Below are 13,997 nucleotides of genomic sequence, written 5' to 3'. Positions count from 1 at the left end.
CGAGTCGGTTTTGTTATCAGCCTGGCCCTGATTGGCTTGACGACGGGTTCTGGGTCATCTTGTCGTCGTGAACGTTATTTCTCGCCTCTCCCGCTCATCAGTTGGCTTGCATTGCAGAGACGCCGCCGCGAGTCAGGATTTTTCCGGGTTTGATGCACATGAGGATATCCTCTTGCAACGCTAACAAAATGCGATGGGTGGATTTCCCTCCAGGTTCGAACCATGCTTGTGTCAGTCGATTAAGCTTTGCCTTGAATATCGGCAACTTGTACGGGCCGTCCTTGAGGCTTTGGATTCGATGGCTCAGCCCTGCTTTCTCAGCTTGGCGAGCGCAGCCGCTACTCCGTCAGGAAGTGCATCGTTTTTGTTACTTTGACTGGTTGATTGTTTCGCCCGGGTCTGTGCTTCTGCATGCGTCTGCGCAGTCTGCTTGGACTCCTCAATAGCAGCTGCAATCATTGCCTCTTCATCATCTTCATCCGGGCCCGCAATGTTCCTTTGGCGCTGTGCAGGCCGTTTCTCCTGGGCGCTTGTCGATCTATCTGTCGCTGGCGAGCCGAGGGATGAGTCTCTTGTTGACTCCATCTCCCGCAGCGGGACTCTGGCGAGAGGAACGGCTTGGTCGAGTCTAGACACTTGAGCTGGCCTCCCGTTTTCGGTGCTTTCGACCCTTTCCAGCTGGCGTTTGGCGGCTTTCTGGGCTCGGAAAGGTTCCTCTACTGCCTTGATCCATTTGTTCACTTTGATAGCTCCCCATCCAGCAATGATGCCGACCTGTTCAGGATCGGCATTAATGGCATTTTTCAGGCTGCCTAAGTTGCTGACTAGTGCAACGGCATCGGACTTGTTTACACTTCGTGGGACGGTGACGAATTCGACTAGCTTTTCGGCATAACTTGAGGCCTGCTGGCCGCGGATCGCGTTGAAATTGGCGTGTTCGTAGGACTTGTAAAGTTCGAGATAGCGCGCAGCTTCTGCTGCTGACCAACATAGGATGATAGTGACGTTGTTCACGAGTGACGTTTTGGAGAGCTCGCGCAAAACTTCTTCGTGATTGGGTATGTCGACCATTGTCAGCAAGATACGCAGGTTGTATTTTCCTTGGAGATTCCTTATCCTTGTGTAAATGTACTCGGGGTGGAGGCGATGATATTTCAGGCTGGGTGTGGTCAGAAAGATGGCAGCAAACACGACATGGAATGCGTATCGGACCAACCTCAAGAACAAAGCGCATGTTGTCAAACCCAAAGCGTAGTCAGCTGCAATGTCACTATATTCCCATGGCATGGACTTCAGGGAGGCGAGCACTGGGTTTCCTCTCTGGCGAGGGGATACCATAATGGCAGAGCTCGACCCTCGCTGGGGCAAGGCTTGCGGCGTTGGTTGAATAACTTTGCCATTGTTGTTATTGTTGGACGTATTGGTCGGCGGCGCCCTGTCTAGACGTTGGGGTGTCGGCTGTTGGATCTTCTGGGGGGTATGCTGCTGTACGCGAGAGCGAGTAGGAGCAGGTTGAGACGGAGGGCCTAGGTGTGATCGTGAAGATCCCGAAGCTGAGGAAGCGAGGGCGGCTAGAAAGTCCTCGTCGGCGCCGAAATCGTCGTCCATGTCCCCCAAAATTTCGTCTGGATGAGCTGCGATTGAAGTGGCGGATAGAAAACCGTCGGCGGGGCGAGGCGGCTATCTAGGTAGGTAGCTGGTAGAAAAAAAGAGATGAGGAATAGTCACGTCACGGCTGATGGCGGAAGTAGACGGCGACGCGTCTCCGCCCCGCTACCTACCACCCTACCTACCTAGGTGGCAGTGGGGGGAATGGGCCTAACACTAGGTAGGTAACCTTACCTACCTAGTAGGTACGTATCAAGGTAAGCCCGGTAGGCAGGTGATGATCCTCGCACGTCCTCGGCACCGTGGGAGGGGGCACTTTGTCCACTAACCCCTCAACTCGGTACCTCCCCTGCGTAAGGTACCTACGGGTGTACATCGACAGCGGGGGCAGCCACCTCATTGCAATGAGCGCGGGGTCATTATCGAAAACTTCGATAGATTGAAGAATTCTAGCTTCATGGTATACATTCATTCGTTGGTGTTCTATCTTCCTCACCTTGCCCAAGAAACTGACAAAACTAAGTGTGGATTCTATCTCCGCGTTAATCACCCGTGCATTGGAATATGCTAGTCCGCGCCTGTCGTTTCATAGTGACTCTGGAAGGAATTCGCGTCGTTTGTGAGCTTGTCGTGTAAAGCGTACAGAGCCGCCAGCCATGTGTCGAACATAGGCTCCAAGTGTTGTGCGCCTTCTTTATCCTTGACCTGGTCTCTTAGTCTTTCATACGCCTCAATCATGACCCATATCTGAAGAGATGAGATATCCTCTCCACTTCCCCGCGGCCGTTCTATCATGACCGTCGAAAGCTCTCGCGCCAGAAGGTCCGTACAGATTTGCAGGCTGAGGTTGTGGTCTGGCGCAGGAAATTCCGAGCTGCGCTGGACGCGGGCTCGGCTTCTTGGTGGTGGAGTTGGTGGCAAGGATGGCGATGACGGTTCGGGAGAGAAAGACATGGGCTTGAAGTATATGGCCTCTTCGTCAAAGGCGACCAAGGTCCCGTCATCTGACGTCGGAGAGTGTGCCGAGACATGCCGTCGGTGTGTACGGACGGGAGACTGATATACGTCTGGTCTCAAGTCCTCCGAGACCTCTCCCGCGCTGCATGTTGACCGCGCCAACGAAGAACTGGTGTACGAGGATTGTCGCGAGGGCGGCGGATCGGATCGCGTATCGGTGCAGATGGAGTTCGAATCTTGCGACTCAATAAGAGCCTGATATTGCTTGGCAATCAGGTCCACGCTAGACCTGTCGATTACGACCGGATCTTTGGCACCAGGGGTGCTCTCAAGCTGGCCGATGGTGTAGACGGGTGTTTTTGCGCGGCGTCTCATACTGGATCTTGTGCTAATGGAAGAAGTTGGCGACGCGAGCGAGCTGTCGAGCGAGGGCCTTGGTTTTGAATTGTTGATGGTGAGATGAGTTAACTCTGGGATAAGTTCTGGAACTGTTGCTGAAACAGAAGTGTCGAACGAGACTTTGGGGTGATGGGGCGAACGTTTTTGTGTGCTGCTCGTGCGTAGGTATTCGTGCCATTTGGAGTCGCTGAGATCTGGAGATAACCGCAAGGAAGGTTGGCCGACGGTTCCGGCTTGTTGAGCGACTAGTCCGACAGCGGTAGTAAGTTTATTTGACGCAGATGAGTCGACAGGCGCGGGCCGACGTAGTGACGGGAACTTCTTTCGTAACCTGTTCCGTAGACGTGGTGGCTCTGACAATTTGATCGAATCGGAGACTGGCGAGGCCAGTGACGGCTCTCGTGAGTGGTTCATTTTGTGTGATGTGTAGCAGCTGGAATGCGAATGACAGAACGGTATATGTCACTGCCCTGGACTGGATGGGTGTGGGATGTGGGCGACTGGACTGTTAATAGTTGAAGATCTTGAGAGCGCAGGAAAGTGTTGGCTGAATTCATAGATGGATGCAGAAATCAGTTCATAGCTGAAAAAGTCATGAGTCTGTCCAAAAGGCAAATGACGTTCGCCGACGTATGTGAATGGTGTGTGAGAAAGCATGTCCCATGCATATGTCGGTATGGAGGCGAAGGAAGGATGGTTATAGGTGGTGGACAGCAGGAAAGCGAAGACGAAAGAAGGCTCAGCAGTGCAGGTATCCGCGCGTACGGATGACAGGATATGCATGTACAATGATGGAGTTGTGTGGATATCCAGGCAAGAAAGCGCAAAACAAGATTTGACGAGAAGAGAGGCTAAGCTCAAATGCTCACATCAGTCAACCTGGGAAACCGAGTGTGGGCGACGCATCTTTGGCGGACAACGCATAACAAGTGGCTCGACTCGACCTGCTGCAGGGATATGATGACAAGCAGGCAGGCCGCAGGCAAGGCGAAGAAACTCGCACTGCCTTCGCGAGTACTGCGGTACTGCGGTACTGCTTATCGACAGGCCATCCATATGGTGGTCTAGAAGCATGGATAAGCAGCCGAGACATGGTGGATGCATCCTTGTCCCCACGTCATTGTCGCCCACTTGCAGAAGTGACGCGGGGGATACAGAGCAAAAAGTGCGTTCGAGGCTCACTTGTCGCCAAGGTTTGCAGGGCAGCAGCGCGTCTGGTGGAGGGGGTGAAGACCCCGATCGCGGACAAGGGTATCTTTGGATCTCCTTGGTAGACAGAGTTCGCACTCGCCCAAAGAAAAGACAGGACGACCTAGCTCGGAGTCTCTGTAAGATGATGGATGGAGTTGGGACCAGACGAGAAACAAGATGCAAGGCGGCTGGCCGATCAGTGTTGCAGAGCAAACAGCATCATCACAGGCCTCTGACGACTAGGTTGGGTGAAGGAAGGATAATGGACGGGGAACATTGAGAGTCTTGCGTGGGAATGTGTTGGAGCTGCACAGTGTCTCCCCGGAACCGGCATCAGGTCGATCTGCGGCCTCACTGGTGAAGGTCGGAACACACTCGATTGGCTCATGTCATCAAGACCCTCGCCTTCTCCGTCTTTTCTCTGTGAAGTTCCCGTCTCAGGTTCCGTCTTCGCCGAGTCATTGCTCCGGGCCGACACCGTCACCGAAGCCGCCAGCGCCATTGGCTCTACAATGTACTGCGTAGTTGTGCGCCAAGAAGTGCAAACAATCGGAGCTTCTTCCGGCACACGCTCTTGCCCTCCCGGCCCAGACTTAAACGAATCGCCATCTCTAAGACAAGGTTTCGAGATCTGCCGCTCGCCCGCCTATTTGCACGGCCTTCCATGTTCTACCTGCCCAGCAGGCTTTGGAGTCGCGTCCGCAGTAGAAGATGGCTCGGTTGATAGCTCAACCCGCCACTTGGCGATTAGGTTGGCTTCAACGTGATATTGGCAGGTCGCGTAAAGCCACTGGAGATGCTCTGCTAGCCCATCAGAGGGGACGTCGGAGATTAACATGCGCACGGCAAACCACGTTGTCTCCGAGGCTCTCACGGCTATCGTGGTCCTTGATCGTGCAGATGGACTGATGCCAAGTCTACCTAACTTGGAAGTACAAAATCAAGCCAAACTACTGTGCAGTACATTCCTGCTTACCTTACCTGACCTAGTCGATAGTCTCCGAAATGCCGGGGAACAGAGCTGAGTCCGCTTGCCTAGGCGAGAAGACGAATTATTTTTTCCGCAAAATGGTCAACCATCAACACACATCTCCATGCAGAGGATGCCGAACAAGCGCGGGCTGGGGAGGAGACGGAAGAATTGTTCCATCAATCAGAGGCAGCCAAAGCTGGGGGAGCCAGGGCCGGTTCGTTCTGGCGCTGCCCCCGCGCTGGCAGGCGGCCTTCAGGCCGGGGGTCACAGGTGTCTACGGCCAGAAGCCCCACCAAACAGACCCCACGCACCGTTCTCATCTCCACGTCCACGTCCACGACCCCTCTGCCGCGGCCTGCCCCTCCCCCTCTCTCCCTCCAGCCCATACGACCCAATTCCAGACTCGGGGTAAAGTGTCGTGGTCCCTGCTGGTCACCGGTTGGCTAGGTGGGGGAAATTGCTTCGTAGACACTATATAACTCGAGATTTCTCTCTCCTATGGCCTCGGGGTTTGACCGCTTGCTCTGTTGTCCCTCACCAGCTCCCCTCCTTCATCCTCTCCCATCTCAGTTTCCCCCCTAAGCCGCCATCATGACCGAAATTACCATCACAGGCTGGACCACGCGCGATGTGCGCTTTCCCACATCTCTCGACAAGACCGGCTCTGATGCCATGAACGCCGCTGGTGACTACTCGGCCGCTTACTGCATTCTTGAGACCGACTCCAAATTCTCTGGCCACGGAATGGTGCGTCAGAATCATCCCCCCAAATTTCACACTTGGAGTTGAGGGACACAACCGCTGACAAGAACTTCTCTGCAGACCTTTACTATCGGCCGAGGCAACGACATTGTGTGCAAAGCCATTGACTATCTGGTTGAGCGTATCAAGGGCAAAAAGCTGTCCGAGCTGGTATCCAACTGGGGCCAGACCTGGAGATACCTCGTGAACGACAGCCAGCTGAGATGGATTGGTCCTGAGAAAGGCGTTATTCACCTCGCCCTTGGCTCCGTAGTGAACGCCATCTGGGATCTCTGGGCCAAGGTGCTGGGCAAGCCGGTCTGGCGCATCGTCGCGGACATGACCCCGGAGGAGTTCGTCAGCTGCATTGACTTCCGATACATCACCGACGCCATCACACCCGAGGAGGCTATCCAGCTCCTCAAGGAGCAGGAGCCGACGAAGGCTCAGCGCATCAAGGACGCCCAGAATAGCCGCGCCGTCCCGGCTTACACCACCAGTGCCGGATGGCTTGGCTACGGAGAGGACAAGATGAAGGGCCTGCTGCAGGAGACCCTCGGCAAGGGTTACCGCCACTTCAAGCTCAAGGTGGGCAGCAGTGTCGAGCAAGATAAGAGACGTCTGGGCATTGCTCGTGAGGTCATTGGTTACGATAGCGGCAACATCCTCATGGTCGACGCCAACCAGGTCTGGTCTGTGCCTGAGGCCATTGAGTACATGAAGCAGCTTAAAGAGTTCAAGCCGTGGTTCATCGAGGAGCCCACGTCTCCCGACGACATCCTCGGCCACAAGGCCATCCGTGAGGCCCTCAAGCCCTACGGCATCGGTGTTGCCACCGGCGAGATGTGTCAGAACCGCGTTATCTTCAAGCAGCTCCTCATGTCTGGTGCCATTGACATCTGCCAGATTGATGCCTGCCGCATGGGTGGCGTCAACGAGGTCCTCGCGGTCTTGTTGATGGCCAAGAAGTTCAACGTCCCCATCGTCCCTCACTCCGGCGGTGTCGGCCTCCCAGAGTACACCCAGCACCTGAGCACCATCGACTACGTTGTCGTCAGTGGCAAGCTCTCCGTTCTTGAGTATGTCGACCACCTCCACGAGCACTTCCTCCATCCTTCCGTCATCAAGGATGGATACTACCAGACCCCCTTGGAGCCTGGCTACAGTGTCGAAATGAAGGCAGACAGCATGGACAAATTCAGCTACCCTGGTCAATCTGGTGTCAGCTGGTGGACCAGTGACGAGGCCAAACCTATCCTCGAGGGCGAGAAGATTTGATTCATCGAGGTCTTGGCACACACGGCGTCGAATTCAAGGGGTCAAGTTGGCGAATACTTGTCCGCAGGGCAACGATGGCATCCTGCATGGTCGCTATTTGCTGACCATCCTTCTTAACGAAATAATGGCATGAAAAGGGGGAGGGGTCTGGCCAAGAAGGCCAGTCTGCAGGGCAACGATGGCATCCTGCATAGCCCAAGGAAAGACTTTGGCTGTCCTTGTGCATCAGGCAAGGCAGATGCGTTACTGCGGCATTGAAAAGGGGGTTTGGCGAAGAGAGCCATTCCGCAGGGCAACGATGGCATCCTGCATGGCACAGATCATGCCTTGTGACCATCCCAAATAAGCGATTTCTATCCTTGTTTTTATGTTTTGGGAAGATATTATTACAAAAAAAGGGGGGTTTGGCTAAAGGAGCCATTCCGCAAGGCAACGATGGCATCTTGTATAGCATGAGCGAAGAAGCTCACTATCCCGCAACGATAACGAAATAATGAGCAGGGACTTTGTGTCCTTAAATGACCCTGGCCCTTTTCCCTCCCCCCCCCCCCCCCCCTCCTTTTTTTTTTTTGGTCCTTGATTGCGACGAATAGTGATCCGTATGCTTGCTGGACTGCACCGCCATACATCGTGCGGTCAAGCCACACATAGAGGAACGGTGTGGCGCACAAAAGAAACTGCTGTGAATGAAAGGATGGGCTGAGGAGACGTTTCAAAACGCGCGAGGATAGCAACAGACAACCCCTTCTGCCCACAGCGCATGTCGCATGTCAAAACACGGCCTGGACTTTTTGTGAAGTCTTAGCTCGAGTCGGAGAAGCAGAGAGCTGTAACAGCAGGCTGTTGAATGCCAGATAATCCTTTTTCCCCCCTGTCTCTATAGGTTTGCTATTGCTGCTCTTGCGCGCTGATTATCCACTGAATCCCCGCTGAAGGTTGCTCCTGTCCCTGAGCTGAGCTCCAACGAAGCTTGACCCCGGACGCTCATCCTCCTCCACTTCCGATTTCATATCTGTACTTTCGGATTTGATCCGACTGCATCTTCACGTCAACCGCGACTCACCTTCTCGCTTCCTTGCTCGCTTTCAGACGGCATCACCAATCCTCGCACAAAATGCCACCGAAACCTAAAGTCTCCGTCGCCGACGGCTCCGACGCTTTCACGCCAGAGCGGTTCGAGAAGGAGCTCAAGACATTAGCAGCGAAGGCCAAGGGTGAGACTAAGGGCAAATTCTTCAAGGAGCAGGCTTCCACATACATCAAGACCACCATCCTTCTCACATTGGCGGCTATCTACAGCAATGTCTCTCAGCTGGCGCTTTCTCCCGTCTACGGCTCGATTCCGTCGTCGATATATCATGCGAAACTCGTCATGGTGGCGTGTTTCTTCGGCTGGTCGGGTAACGTACTTCTGAATCGCACACTGCCATTCAAGACAGCAAAACTGCTACCTGTCATTGCTCTCACGGTTCCGGCAATCCAGTTCTACCTGTACAAGACCAGCGCAACTCTCACGGCGCATTGGGGCCCTTTGGCCACTGAGGCTGTCACTCTGTTTCCTCTGATCTTGGTATCCGTCAGTTGTGTGGCGACTGAACTGGAGAAGGCAGACCTGTCGAAGTTGCCCAAGTTTCTGGCCGACGCAGGTCCCGGCCTTGGATCATGGGGACTCTTCAAGTTCATGGAGAAATTGTCGGGAGACTATTTGCAGGCGTATATCGGCAAATCGTTTTTTCAGACCCGCATTGGCCTGGAAGCGTTGCTTGCGGCCGCATACTCTGTCTACGCTCCCTCAAAGCTTCTCTTGTTTGCTATTCCGACTGTCCTACACACCGCTGTGCTCAACACCCATGCCCTAACTCCCATGGCAGCTGCCTCGCTCAACAGTACCTTACTGGCAGACGACTGGTTTCTCTTGGACCGTAAAGAATCCATTACCGGATATGTTTCAGTACTCGAGAGTATCAAGGACGGCTATCGGGTGTTGAGATGTGATCACTCGCTCCTAGGCGGTGAATGGGTCAGACACAAAGGACGTATCCTTGCCGAGCCCATCTACGGCGTTTTCGTCATGCTCGAGGCTGTCCGCCTCGTCAAGACCAAGAATCCCGTGCCTGACAACGAGGCTAAGGCTCTCAACATGTAAGTCGCTATCCGCCAGAGCCAACCCCACTTGAAGTTGACCGAGAGATAGCGGCCTTGGTATCGGTACAACCCCCGGTGCTCTGATTGCCCATGGCATTGACACCACAATTGTTGAGATCGATCCGGTTGTTCACGAGTTTGCTTCCAAGTACTTTGACCTGCCTTCCAACCACACTCCCGTCATTGCGGATGCTGTGAGCTACACTGCAAAGCTCGTCGACGACCCTAGTGCCAGATACGACTACATCGTCCACGACGTCTTCACTGGAGGCGCCGAGCCTGTCCCGTTGTTCACCCTCGAGTTCTTACAAGGCCTGAACTCCCTTTTGAAGCCTGACGGTGTTATTGCAATCGTAAGTTTTTCTGCTAGTGCATGATGGCCCGCGTTTCTAAACCCACACAGAACTATGCTGGAGACTTCCTGCATCCGGCGCCCAAGCTTGTCGTCGACACCATCAGGGAGGTTTTCCCGTCGTGCCGCATTTTCCGGGAATCGGAGCACCCCAGCAAGAAGAAAATTCAGGAGGAAGGCCAGGACTTCACCAACATGGTCATCTTCTGCAAGAAGACTAGCGGCAAGCTGTTCTTCAGAAAGCCCACCGAGGAAGATTTTCTCGCCAGCCGCAGTCGTCAAGTCTTCCTGCAACCCCGCCACGAGGTCCTACCCAAGCATTTCCTGGATGGCGACTTCGGCTTGCTGAGAAACAATGCCACTGAACAACTGACCAAGTGGCATGAAAAGAGCGCCCTGGGGCACTGGGAGGTCATGCGTGTCGTGTTGCCCGCATTTATCTGGGAGAACTGGTGATCACATCGGTTTGAGTACATTGGCGAGATTGCTATATTCACGGATACTGTAGATTGTATATACTGTGGAAGCTGTACATATGTTTGTGTCGGGGACATTGCAGGAGAAAGTACGGACGGGTTCACTCATGCGGAAGTCACTGTCCTTTGAATATTTCAACTAGACTGATTGTTTGCTCCCCTTCTCGATAGCCCGGTTGCGCTTGTAGTTCGCGCATTCTCGTCTACCCTTCAGTGTCTCATGCTTCTCCGGGCCCGCCTCTCTTGACCGGAACACGGGCTGCCGCCGATTCAGCAAATTCTCGCGTCTCTGAATTGACACTTTTGATAAAGTCGGTGATGTACGACGGAGGGTCTACAACATTGTAGGGCCCGGATACAGGCTCACCCATTGTTCTATACACAGGCACGACGCCGGTCCAGACTTTGTTGACAGCCTCTGCGTCATCTCTATCATGTTTCTCGTCTCCAGGTGGCCCGAACCTCACCTTGGCACTTCCGGCCTCGATGGTGACTTTGAGCACACTGGTAGATGACAGCTCGGCCTTGTTTGGGGGCACTCTTGTGTTGGACCAAGATCCGGGGATGACGCCGTTAGTAATGAGTTCCATGGCGTACAGACGTTCGGCTGGATCTTCCACCACTTTAGCATGGCCGAAGAGCACAGAGGAGCGATAGTTGTAGCTGTGAGAGTTGGGAGTCAAGGCCATGACGAGACCATCAAGGTGGCTGGCAGCAACGCAGACGGGCATGCCGTCTGAAGGGCCACTACCACGGGACGTATTCATCATTCGCGAGGAGACGTAGCCATGAAGATAAAGGTCGAGGACGTCGCCTTCGTCGGCCGATGGTCGAGTGTAAGACCCCATTTGCCCAAGCATTGGTAGGATGCTGGGGAAGGGACTGCTGATATCATTGAAAGAGACATGCAATATGGGGCTGGTGTTTATGATCTTGTGGATCGTGGAAAGTGCGTATGAAGCTGGGAAGCAATGAGTTGATGTCTAAACCACCAAAGCAGGTGGGGTGTCACCTCGCGGGCCGTAACGCTTGACAGTGCCAAAAGGCTTCTTCGGATACTCGAGTTCGTTGCGCGGCATGGCAAATATACTGTTAATTACAGAGATGTGGCAAAGTCTAGGACCATCATCGAAGGATGGGTTTCATTGCGTATTTATTATATGTTCGGTTGTACACCTCGTGTAGCAAAGACAGCAGCACCACATGATACCAGCGCTCCTTCGAGCGCCTGCGCGATAAGGCTCTATATCAACTTACACCCTTTACGCCATGTTGTTGACTCATTGGAGAACAACGCCGGTGAGCCTGCCCATCAACCGTGTTCGGGCCCGGTGCCGAAGAGCCAGGCATGCGGAGTAAGCCGATGGGGATGGGAGGAAAGGTGTGTGACATACCGCCAAACCGAATCCAGTAGGTCCATCCACGAAACCCCTGATTACAGTGGCCAGCCGTTCATCCTTCTTGGGATGCTCAGATTACGACACGTGCGGTTGGTCAATTGAAGCGTAGGCGGAATGAAGCTGAGGCGGGATTACCGCTTGAGAAGGGGACGCAAACGGCTGTCACTTTTGCTGGACTGCGAAATTGTACGGCTTTCTGCACATCCCCTGCGCCTCTAAGCGTAGGAAGCGTTAACGTTCATGGGCTGCATTGGACTCGAAGGCTTCGTTTAGCGAACCATGGATGTGACTCATTGTCTGGAGTTCGTGGTTCCGTGAGCTCGATTCTCGTAGCCGAGAGGCAGCGGAAACTTCAGAAACGAAGTCCGACCCGGTCGATACTTGGACCGCCCAGACGGGGACACTGGGAAGTAAGTGACGGAGAGAGAACTGAGTGAAAACCTTGACGCACTGCCGGTGACAAAGTCTAAATCGCCGCTGTCTCTTGCGGTATAGGCGGGGTAATGACGACGCCGATCGAGTTCATCCCCAAACGACAGGGCAGCATTCAGACGGCTTAGATATCATTAGGAATCTGGGCGAAGAATTGTCTGACGGCTTCAAAGCCCCGGAAGCACTTCCAGCATCACCATTTCGGCGGTCAAGCCTTACCGTAGTGTACTAGGTCGATGATGGATGGATACTATTACAGTATTACAGATGCCTTGCTGGCAATGGATCGATAGGAATTGATATGCCTTTGGAGGTTTAGGTGACAGTGAAGGAACACGGAGGATGGATGTTGGACGAAGCAGAGAAACCAATCATGTTCCCAGGTTCCGTTCGGATTCGGTAGCAGCCGAAACGTAGAGTCAACCCGGCGGCCAAAGCTTGTTCGGTGAGGTATTCGTAAGGCAGGTAGGCTGATTAGTATTCGGCAGTCTCTGCTGCATGGCTGCAATATGGATGGATCTCTGTTCTTCTTCTCGTGCACAGGGCAGTGAGTGAGGTACTGCGGTAAACAGCAGCAGCGGCGGCAGCAGCAGCGGCACGTCAGTAACCGCCGCCGCCCCTCGTGCTGTGGCAGAGCATGCAGCAAGGGAACCCTCGCCAGGGACATCCGCTACCGAGATGCCAAGAACACCGAAACCCCTGACAAATCTCAGGGACAGCGCTCTTTTCGGAAATGCTTCTCTGTGTATGTGTGTATGTGTGTGTGTGTGTGTGTGTGTGTGTGAGTGCGTGTGCAAGCCTTTCCGTTGCGCCCATCTTCCAGACTCAACACTTCAGCCCTTTCCCCAAGCTGCTGCATATTTCCCCTGACTCTACCAGCCTCTTCCTTGTGACCTTCTGCTTATTCTGTCGCACCTCGGGCGGGCTGGCTATCTCTGCATGATGCAAACACATGTCACTTCCTCAGACCGAGGATCCCTCTGGCCAAGTTGACTTGGCTACTATGTATTCGTGCTCACCCTCATTGGCAATTATGGGCCGACTCTGGCTGCGTCAAGACTGCAATAGCCCCAAGCTCCTCTCTTGCAAGTTGCCACAGAGGGCAGCAAGTATCCTCAGCCTCAAGACTCGCCCCAAGACTGGAGGAGACTCTTTACGCAAAGTCTGGCCTCCTGCTGTTCCGACGGCCCCCAACCTAAAAGCGTCCAAAAAGAAAAAGAAAAGCAAAAACCAATGAATACAAAGCCACCGAACAGACAAGACGCAGAGGAGGAAAATAGACGAAAAATCGGGCCCATCTCCCGACACCGACCTCTGGCCGGTCCTCGACCCCTCCATTCCGAACATCGTGGGTTTCGATGCTGAAACAGAGTCGACGCACGCCACGCCGTCCTGGTGGATAAACAAGGTTGCGACCCCTGTCAGCCTTGCAGACAATCCAATCGCACCCCCTGACCACTACCGGCATGAACGACGTATCGAGAGATCTCACACAGCACCCTGCCCAAGGCCGGTTTGAGACCCTCTTGTCCTTTTTTTTTCAGGATCTTTTACCACTTTGCCCAATTCGCCCCTCTCTTGTCTCTATCGCCTTGGTTGTCCCTGGCTCTGTTCTCGCTTCCTGCTCACCGCGTGCTCCTCCCCTCTGCTTCGTCGCGTCGGACTGGCTTAGACACCCCGGTAGAGTAACATCTGGCTGTCTTTTCTGAGAAAGGTGGCCTGCCACTGCAGTCTCTCGAATTGCCCTTTCCTTGCCCATAATACGTCGTCTCTTCTAGGTTCTCCATTCAAGGTGTCGGTAGTACGGGACCAGCGCGGCAACCCATACACAGACGCAGACACAGACACAGACGCCCTCGAGAGTCGACCGAGCCTCCCTCCCTCCCTCCTTCGCACAGCCTGCACACACACCCCAACTGTCGTCTGTCGGCTAATGTAGTTTCCTTCCCTCTTCGTCTGTGTCCTCCGTTGAAACTCCACTCTCTTGCGTCCCCGACAACTCGAGAGAAGGGCTGCCAACTAAGAACATTGCGCGCTGGACTCCA

The 13,997-nt window shown here is 54.1% G+C and overlaps 5 protein-coding genes across 5 annotated transcripts; 2 read left to right on the top strand and 3 right to left on the bottom strand.

Annotated features, from left to right (window-relative positions):
• Positions 1 to 303: 303 nt before the first annotated feature.
• On the bottom strand, positions 304 to 1,608 carry swi10 (Mating-type switching protein swi10; the record flags this gene model as incomplete). Its single annotated transcript, XM_032029674.2, has 2 exons — positions 304 to 1,159; positions 1,217 to 1,608. The coding sequence occupies 2 exons, from the start codon at positions 1,606 to 1,608 to the stop codon at positions 304 to 306; spliced, it is 1,248 nt and encodes a 415-aa protein (XP_031890783.2).
• A 567-nt stretch (positions 1,609 to 2,175) lies between these two features.
• CGGC5_v014781 (uncharacterized protein) lies at positions 2,176 to 2,940 on the bottom strand (the record flags this gene model as incomplete). The annotated part of the gene is made up of 1 exon (XM_032029673.1): positions 2,176 to 2,940. The coding sequence occupies one exon, from the start codon at positions 2,938 to 2,940 to the stop codon at positions 2,176 to 2,178; it is 765 nt and encodes a 254-aa protein (XP_031890788.1).
• A 2,779-nt stretch (positions 2,941 to 5,719) lies between these two features.
• On the top strand, positions 5,720 to 7,147 carry lgd1 (L-galactonate dehydratase; the record flags this gene model as incomplete). The annotated part of the gene is made up of 2 exons (XM_032029672.1): positions 5,720 to 5,875; positions 5,951 to 7,147. 2 exons carry the CDS (start codon positions 5,720 to 5,722, stop codon positions 7,145 to 7,147), a joined length of 1,353 nt encoding a protein of 450 aa, XP_031890787.1.
• A 1,114-nt stretch (positions 7,148 to 8,261) lies between these two features.
• speE (Polyamine aminopropyltransferase) lies at positions 8,262 to 10,100 on the top strand (the record flags this gene model as incomplete). Its single annotated transcript, XM_032029671.1, has 3 exons — positions 8,262 to 9,289; positions 9,342 to 9,645; positions 9,696 to 10,100. 3 exons carry the CDS (start codon positions 8,262 to 8,264, stop codon positions 10,098 to 10,100), a joined length of 1,737 nt encoding a protein of 578 aa, XP_031890786.1.
• Positions 10,101 to 10,338: 238 nt separating this feature from the next.
• Positions 10,339 to 11,199, bottom strand: CGGC5_v014778 (uncharacterized protein; the record flags this gene model as incomplete). The annotated part of the gene is made up of 2 exons (XM_032029670.1): positions 10,339 to 11,081; positions 11,133 to 11,199. 2 exons carry the CDS (start codon positions 11,197 to 11,199, stop codon positions 10,339 to 10,341), a joined length of 810 nt encoding a protein of 269 aa, XP_031890785.1.
• Positions 11,200 to 13,997: the final 2,798 nt, after the last annotated feature.

This window comes from Colletotrichum fructicola (assembly GCF_000319635.2).
Source record: "Colletotrichum fructicola Nara gc5 chromosome Unknown KSG_Nara_v1_contig09, whole genome shotgun sequence".
Lineage (NCBI taxonomy): Eukaryota > Fungi > Ascomycota > Sordariomycetes > Glomerellales > Glomerellaceae > Colletotrichum > Colletotrichum fructicola.
Note: the sequence above shows the minus strand (reverse complement) of the source record. Positions and strands in the feature narration are given on the sequence as shown.